The sequence below is a fragment of the Ranitomeya variabilis genome, chromosome 2, assembly GCF_051348905.1.
Source record: "Ranitomeya variabilis isolate aRanVar5 chromosome 2, aRanVar5.hap1, whole genome shotgun sequence".
Lineage (NCBI taxonomy): Eukaryota > Metazoa > Chordata > Amphibia > Anura > Dendrobatidae > Ranitomeya > Ranitomeya variabilis.
The window spans coordinates 215673020-215681890 of NC_135233.1; the positions used below are offsets into that span (position 1 = coordinate 215673020).

General features: G+C 40.1%; 1 protein-coding gene across 6 annotated transcripts in view; it reads left to right on the forward strand.

Moving 5' to 3' along the window:
* PBX3 (PBX homeobox 3) overlaps nucleotides 1–7986 on the forward strand; it is a 287408-nt gene extending 279422 nt beyond the window's left edge. For all 6 annotated transcript variants that reach the window (XM_077283606.1, XM_077283613.1, XM_077283608.1 and 3 more), the window contains one exon: nucleotides 1930–7986. In XM_077283606.1, the coding sequence (XP_077139721.1) occupies nucleotides 1930–2022 (93 nt within the window). In that variant the 3' untranslated portion in view covers nucleotides 2023–7986. The remainder of the gene's footprint in view (nucleotides 1–1929) is intronic.
* The last annotated feature ends 885 nt before the right edge of the window (nucleotides 7987–8871 follow it).

The window sequence follows — 8871 nt, forward strand, 5'->3', positions numbered from 1 at the left end:
AATTAAATGGAAGCAGATACTGAATTCCCGATAGTCATTTGGTTTTTCAAAAGGAGTTTTGTACTTTTTACACTACTTGGACTTTATACTGTGTCGTTGTCTTCCCCCAGGGCTGAGCTCTTAAGGACCCCCTAATATTTCTTAACAGTCAGTCCTTGTAGCCCCCAGAGATCTCTGCCCGGCATATTATCTAATAGACACAACATGTAAGATGTGAAAATCCCGTAACACCATTTCTAAAAATTTTTTTGCAAGAAATCCTGTTGCGAACACTTACTACAGAGTCAATGGAAACCTCCAGAGCAGCATTCATCATTAATCTCATAGTTAGAGCAGAGCAAATAGATTGGCATCCAGTTGTGTCCTCGGCAGCAGTTGGGCAGGATAGCCTTCACTTCTGGCTTTTATTTGGTGACGTCATGGAGCACAGACGTGGAGACTGCCTTGCTCTGGCTGCTGCAGAGGACCAGACTTGGATTCAAGACCAGCGGAGCTTGAATCTTTTTGCACAACATTTTTTTTTTAACCAAAAATTATCCATTTAAATTTGAGTAGTTGTGGAATAGGAGTTTTACAAGTTACAAATTATGTAAAAGTGTTACATACGTGGATAGAATATAGGCACACATAGACTGGCCATAGGCCCTGGTGTCGGGCTATTAATATGTCATGGTGGACAAGCCATCCACTCCACTGACCATTTCAGGAGTGATTCCTTCCCTGGGACCGGTCATCGCCATGGTGGACAGAGGGTCATGACTCAATACTGTTAGATCTTTGGCCACTCACGTTTGCCGACCTGTCAGTCCTTTTATTTTGTGAGATCCATCCTAATTCAGATATAGCACTAATGTTGTGAGATAGACACAGCTGAAAAAGAAACCTGTCCATCCACTACAGCAAGAAGACAAAGACCTCCATGAGGCTTCATTCTAGATCGGGTCTTTTTAGGAGTTCTATTGATTAGAAAAGCCATTTTCCAATAATTTATGACTGAATTCTGAGATAATGTGGAGAATTCCTTATTCAGGACCCACACTTATTAGCCAGCGTAGAGTGGTTCACCGTGTCTATGGTGAACCCCACGTATCTGCATTACACAAATATTGATTTTACTAGGCACGGTGTAATGCCTGATTCTCCCTCTGGGGGCATCACAAAGGAATTACAAATTTGCTACAGGGTTGCCCTTTTTGATTATGGCTAATTGCTGGGGGTCTCAGCTGCAGAATTCCTTGTAGTCAGCTCACTTTAGAGGACCCTTTTAAGCATGGTCATGTATTATCTTGTGTGTTCACTTCATGTGTGTGGACTTGTACAGAAAAAAAGATTTAGCAGATGATAGATTTGGCACAATTCGAAGCGTCCTAAATCTATCACCATGGCACATGCTGGATGATTAATTCAGGACACTTTTGGTTGTTTGTTTTTCTTTGGTCGAAGGTGATGCATCTTAACTGTGCCTTTTAAATAGGACCTGTCACTTGCCATAAAGGTGTCATATTTGTTTTTCTACCTGGTGTAATTGCTGCTATTCTCCTGAATCGGGCAATGATTTTCTTATTCTCCTGTCCCTCTCCGTTCCGGAGATATGGCTCCCTTTTCTCTGTATGTAAATGTAACCATTTTTTAGCCAAATGGGTGTGGTCCTCATCTCTGTGGGCGTATTCATAAAGCCTACACCCCGTTGGCTATAAAAGACTACACAGGGAGGAAGTGGTCATAACTAAGGAATGGAGAGGAGCAGGAAAAAAAGAAAAACATCGCCGGATTCAGGAGAACAGCGGCATTTACACCAGCCAGATAAAAAAAAAAACTAATAATCATGGGAAGTGATGGCTCCTAAGCTACCCTTATGTCAAATTTGCTGTATCATATGTCAGAATTCTTTAGAAAGTGCTTAATAAATGTGAATTGTTTTCTTTTCAGGCTAATGGAGGGTGGCATGAGGCGGCAACCCCTTCTTCTGTCACCTCCCCAACCGAAGGGCCCGGCAGTGTGAACTCTGATACCTCTAACTGAGTGGCCCATCATAAAGCTGTGCATCCAGCTCTCTGGAGGGACAAGGCATCACGTTGGGTCTTTATTCAATACTTCGTTAAGCAGATTCCCAGCTCTGAAGGAAGAAGACCTTCCCTTTTCCGATAAATCTTCCTTTCTCCGGCTCGGCGGCGCTGCTTTGCCTGTTACAAATAAGGACCCGCACACACAGCCGCAACGTCCACCCCAGCTGAGACAAGCTGCTGCATTTTAGTACCTTTTTTTTTGTTTGTTTTTTTGCTTAATCACCACTTTGAAAGCACTTTATCTAATTGGGCCAAGATCTGAGTTAGAATCTGTGAAATGATCTCCATGTCCCACCGGCACTTTTTAATAAACGGCTAAAACTGAAGGAATGAAGTAGCAGCAGCAGCTTTAAAAGGAGAAACGTTTGCATGTTTGCCTAGAATATCTGGGGTTACGGCGAAAAATACATTTTACACTTTCCAAACCTCCCGTAGTTGATGATGATGATGATGATTAATTACTTTTTTTTTTTTTTTTTTAAATCTTGCTCGTTTTCCTTATATGACACATCAAAAGATCTGTGAAGATGCATCCACTTCTACAGGGAAGAAGAAACGCACACATCGAATGCTGTTAACGTGTCATTTCACCGGAACGGACTTGTTAACGAAGCCCTTTCATGTTGTCATGTATCGGCCAAATTTATGTATTTTTTTTTTTATTTACTGGTATTTATTTTATTTAAATTTTTTTTTCAAAAAATCTTTTTTTTTTTTTTTTTTTTTTGTAGGACATTGTCTACAAAGTTACAGAATGAGGGAAAATTAGGTATATACCATTTCCAACAATAGCATATAAATAAAAATCTGTGGTCTACATAAGGAATAGGAATAATGATGTCATTTCACTTTTCCAATATCTCAGTTACACACCCATTATGGTTCATAGATCAGATAGGACAAGAAAAGGGACATCAGGTCCCACAACAACAAACCAAAGAAACGTTATCAATATGGGATTTATGTCTTGTTTCCATGGGTCATTTAATATGTTCAATGTTTTATTTTAATTTCTGGGATACCCTTTAATTACCAGTTGTATCTATTGATTTTATTTTTTTTTTATTTTGCTTAGTGATCATCAACGTATTATTAAGCGAATGCATCTTCAGCAGAATTTTCCTCCAATAATGCAGTAAGATTTTCTTTTATATTAGCTTTGTAAATATCGAGGAGGGTCATGATGATAGGAAAGGGACCGACTTCCCTATGTGGTGTTTTACAGCAATGGGTTAAAGGCTGTATATAAAATTGTCAAAAATCTGCCATTTCTTGTGGCAAGTTAAAAAAAAAAAAAAAAAATACAAAAAAAATGTAAATATTGTAGCAAAAGAGAATTTATACATTGTCACCGAGCAAAACGGCTTTATTTACCTCATTAAAGCTCATAGGAACCAACAGACACGTCACACGTAGATTAGTCTGCCCACCTACTACCTCTAAATAACACGCGTAGTACGTCTAACTTTCTATAATCGTGTCATTACAGCGGATAGGGCCATGCTGGAATGTATAGTAGTGCCACCGTGTCGTAAATAGAGATGGGCGAATAAATCCTCAGGTCCCTGGTCCAGCGGCCCTGAGGACCACCTCCTACCTGTACTGCATCCACAGCTCCTCTTTCGATTAGCCAGCCTTGACATTGTGCCAGGCAAGCTAATGGAACAAGGAGAGATGAATGCCGTCAGGAGGCGGCTCACAAGGCTCATGGCCAGCAGCTGACCTGGCCGCTAGACCATTGTCCGTGAATTGATTTGCTTATCTCTAGTTGTAAATAATTAAAAAAAAAATAATTTTACAATTTAAATGCAAACTGCAACTTAATATGATGACCCCAAGTTCTGATCAAAAAATTCCTCAACTCCAAGCCATTGTACACCTTACTGCATTAAGAAACGCATTATTTCTCCTCTGTTCTCTCTGAAATTTTATATAGAGGGGTTTCTCCAGGCCTGGACAATTAAAGATGGCCTGTCAGCACAAAATGACTGTTAAAACCAAGCACAGGCGCTCTGTGTGCTCTTGGCGTGGTCAAGCAGTTCAGTGCACCTTCCCACCTACTTGTTTTCCATTTTTCCCCTCCTTCTCTGCCGGAAGGCCGGCCAGCCAGCCAGCCAGAACTATCAATCAACGAAGAGGAGGGTGGAGATTCAAAACAAGTAAGTAGGGATGTGCATCGGCCATGACAAGGGTGCCTGCGCTTGGTTTGAACAGTCATTTTGTGCTTACAGAGTTAATTAATAGCCTGTCCTTAGAGAAGACCATTAATATCAGATTGTTGGAGGTCAAATAAGAAGCAGATTAAAGGGGCTCCTCCATCGTTTACCAGGCACAGCTCTGTACTTTAAGTAGTGGCTGTGCTTGGTTTTGCAGCTCTTTTTACATACCTGCTGAAGTCAGTGTTAAAAATATGGAGATGTGCAGCCAGCAGCGTGTCTACCCCAATCGGCTGATCCACAAGGCTGCTAGGATCGGCTATTTAATTTTGTAGTTCTGGAGAACCCCTTTAAATAATTGATCTAAAACAATACATTCCATGTGCCCCTCTAAACACATACTCAGTACTAGATGTCTGGGTAAACGGTACAGTATATGTCTTGGAGGTGCCATTACCGTTTTTTGTTTATTTATTTAATACTCCATAAAATGTTTTTTTGGGTTCTAAAATTTAAAAAGACAATTGATGTGAAACAATAAAATGTTAAGTGCACAGTGCAACAAGTTTTCAGCTTTACATTTTTTTTATTTGATTACTCATTTAATAACTTCTTGGTGCTAAAGGAAATGTTCCATCAGAAAATTACCTATTGTTTGAATGTATTTTTAAATTTTCCGTATCTTCACACTGACCAGCTAGAATCATTCTTTCTATTCTGTACAGATATCTTTTCAGCAGGCTCATTATCATCACAGACAGGATTACAAGGACTGATAACATCTCTACATAGGTGATGTCACAGCTCACCTCCTCCTGTACAATGACTGATAACACCTGTATATACAGTAGATAACACCGGATCTACCATTCACAATAGGTGATATCTACTGTATATAGAGGTGTTATCAGTCATTGTACAGGAGGAGGTGGTGAGCTGTGACATCTAATGTGAATGGTGGATTGTTTACTATCTACAGTATATGAAGGTGTCATATATAATTGTACAGGAAAAGGAGGAGGTGAGCTGTGACATCACCTATTGTGAATGGTGGATCTGGTGTTCTCACAGCTCACCTCCTCCTCCTGTACAATGACTGATAAAACCTCTATATGCAGTAGATAACACAGGATCCACCATTCACAATAGGTGGTGTCACAGCTCACCTCCTCCTCCTGTACAATGACTGATAACACCTGTATATACAGTAGATAACACAGGATCCACCAATCACAATAGGTGATGTTACAGCTCACCTCCTCCTCCTGTACAATGACTGATAACACCTCTATAAACAGTAGATAACACAGGATCCACCATTCACAATAGGTGATGTCACAGCTCACCTCCTCCTCCTGTACAATGACTGATAACACCTTTATATACAGTAGATAACACAGGATCCACCACTCACAATAGGGGATGTCAGAGCTCACCTCCTCCTCCCGTACAATGACTGATAACCCCTCTATATGCAGTAGATAACACAGGATCCACCATTCACAATAGGTGATGTCACAGCTCACCTCCTCCTCCTGTACAATGACTGATAACACCTTTATATACAGTAGATAACACAGGATCCACCACTCACAATAGGTGATGTCACAGCTCACCTCCTCCTCCCGTACAATGACTGATAACCCCTCTATATGCAGTAGATAACACAGGATCCACCATTCACAATAGGTGATGTCACAGCTCACCTCCTCCTCCTGTACAATGACTGATAACACCTCTATATACAGTAGATAACACGGGATCCACCATTCACAATAGGTGATGTCACAGCTCACCTCCTTCTTTTCATGTACCATTATATATAATACCTTCATATACTGTAGATAGTAAAGGATCCACCCTTCACATTAGATGTCACAGCTCACCTCCTCCACCTCCCTTCACAATGACCTTTTACTGGGGTTATATTTGTGTACAAGCAAATGGGGTCAGAAACATTATGTTGTTGCTAATGCCTGTGTGAAGAGCAGAAAGTAGGAGTCTAATATTTGGAATAGGTGTGAAAATTTGCAAGTTTTTATTTTTCCAATAAAGGTAGGGATATGAAAAACAAATACCATAAGAATGGGATTTAAGCAATAGGTAATTTTCTGATGACACATGCTCTTGAAAGCTAAATTTTCCAAGTAGATTCTTTAATCTAACCTATATGTTTATTCTTTCAGAAAAATTAGTATTTACTAACAAGATGACATCAAATTCATAGGAACTGGTCAGTCAATCTTCTGAAATTTTATCTAAAGGGAATTTGTCAGCGGATTTTTGCTATGTAAACATGATTTAGGGGCAAAGACCCTGATTCCAGTGATCTGTCACCTTATAGGCTGCATGTTACTGTTTCAATAAAATCATTGTTTTATCAGCAGGAGATTATCACTAGAGGACAAGCTGCGTTGTGCTTCCTAGTCCAACCAGACCCTCACCACTGATTGGTAGCATTCTCTCAATATACAGTGTACACAGAAGGCAGCCAATGATTGATTGAGGGAGGGGTTAAACACAACTCCGCATTCAGAGTTCTGCTAGATCTGCCGCAGAGAAAACTGTGATTCTATCAGACCTGCTGTAAGCAGCCCAGTAAGTGACACATCGCCGGAGTCAGGGTCTCTGCCCCTACATTACGCTGCTGTCGGATTGCATAGCACAAGCTGGCTGACAGAATTTGATGTCATCTTGCTATATCTTCTCCCTAATACTCTGTAAATATCCTTTTTGTTTACAAGTATTTTTTACATAAGCGATACAAGGCTTTATTTTTACATTTCTTCAAATAATTGAGTTTAATTTTGTTATCAAAGTGCTGTTTTTAAAAACACGTGCAATTATAATGTGTATGTACTGGTATGTATTATTTCTTGTAATTACCGTATATATTTTTTATTTTATAGATAGGGTCAGGCTGCAAAATGTTGTCTGTGTCATCATGTGTGCCTCTATTTAAAAAAAAAAAAAAAAAAAAAAAAAGCATCAAAAGGGAAACAAATAAGTCAACAAAATCAAATAAAACTGAAAAACAAGGAAAATATTAGGATTTTCAACACTACTATACAATTCTGCATTTAGTTATCGGCGGTATAAATCCTTATATTTTTTTAATTACATTCTGCTGCTCTTCACGTTTTTTCTTTTGTTGTTTTTTTTTTTTCCATTCTGATAAGTAATGTACATTGTAATCTTTTTGGAGATAAAATGAAAATGTATCTTTTAAAATAATTAAAAAAAATATACACTTTATAAAGCTGCTTTTGCAACTTTGAAGCTTATGAGTAAACATGAGGTCTTCTGTTCAACACATTAAAGTAAGGCGAGACAGTAAAACTGTTGTATATACTAAGAGACATTTTAAATGTTTTTTCATCTCGTTAATTCAACACAAAAAATAAAAAATAAAAAAAAAAAACATTGTAATGCATACAGATTTCAGTATAGGGTGGGGTATGTGATGGGAGGGTGGGAAGGCGGGAGGCATTATGGGAATATCTTTTTTTTTTTTTTCTTTGCTTTGAGTTCACTTTTGTATTGTATGAAGATCTGGCTGGGGTTGATTCACGGGATACTGATGGTAATGACAATTTGTGGCAGTGATTCTAATGTATTAAAATCCAATCTGTTTGGTGTTTACTTTTTAACTGGATTATACCCCTGGATTGAAAAAGAAATTAACAAAAATGAAAAAAAAAAAAGTCTTCCTTGTGGTAGTTCTATGTAGTTTAAAAAATACAAATAAAATGTTTTTGATTTGCCTTGTGAGTTCCTTTTTTTTTGTTTCCAGGCATTTATATTCCAGGTAATATACGGGTGCCATCATACATGTGGGTGTAAGGAGATGAGTCTTCTAGCTGGGCAAAAAACAAATGCCCCGAGTCACTCATCATTTCTGGTTTGGTTGGTTGTTTTTTTTTTTTTTTTCCTGTCTTAGGCCGGTTTCACACGTCAGTGATTCCGGTACGTGAGGTGACCGTTTCCTCACGTACCGGAGACACTGACACACGTAGACCCATAAAAATCAATGCATCTGTGCAGATGTCATTGATTTTTTGCGGACCGTGTCTCCGTGTGCCAAACACGGAGACATGTCAGTGTTCGTGGGAGCGCACATTTTTACACGGACCCAATAGAGTCAATGGGTCCGCGTAAAACACGGACCTCACACGGACATTCTCCGTCTGGGGTCCGTGTGCGTGCAGGAGACAGCGCTACAGTAAGCGCTGTCCCCCCCACATGGTGCTGAAGCCGGTATTCATATCTTCCCTGTAGCAGCGTTTGCTATAGAGAAAATATGAAGAATAGTGTTTAAAATAAAGATCCATGTGTCCGCCGCCCCCCAACCCCCTGTGCGCCCCCCCGCTGGTCAGAAAATACTTACCCGCTCCCTCGCTCCTTCCTGGTCTGGCCGCGCCTCCTACTGTATGCGGTCACGTGGGGCCGATCATTTACAATCATGAATAGTCGGCTCCGCCCCTATGGGAGGTGGAGCCACATATTCATGACTGTAAATGATCGGCCCCACGTGACCGCATACAGGAGAAGCCGCGGCCAGACCAGGAAGCAGCGAGGGAGCGGGTAAGTATTTTCTGACCAGCGGGGGGGCGCACAGGGGGTGGGGGGGCGGCGGACACATGGATCTT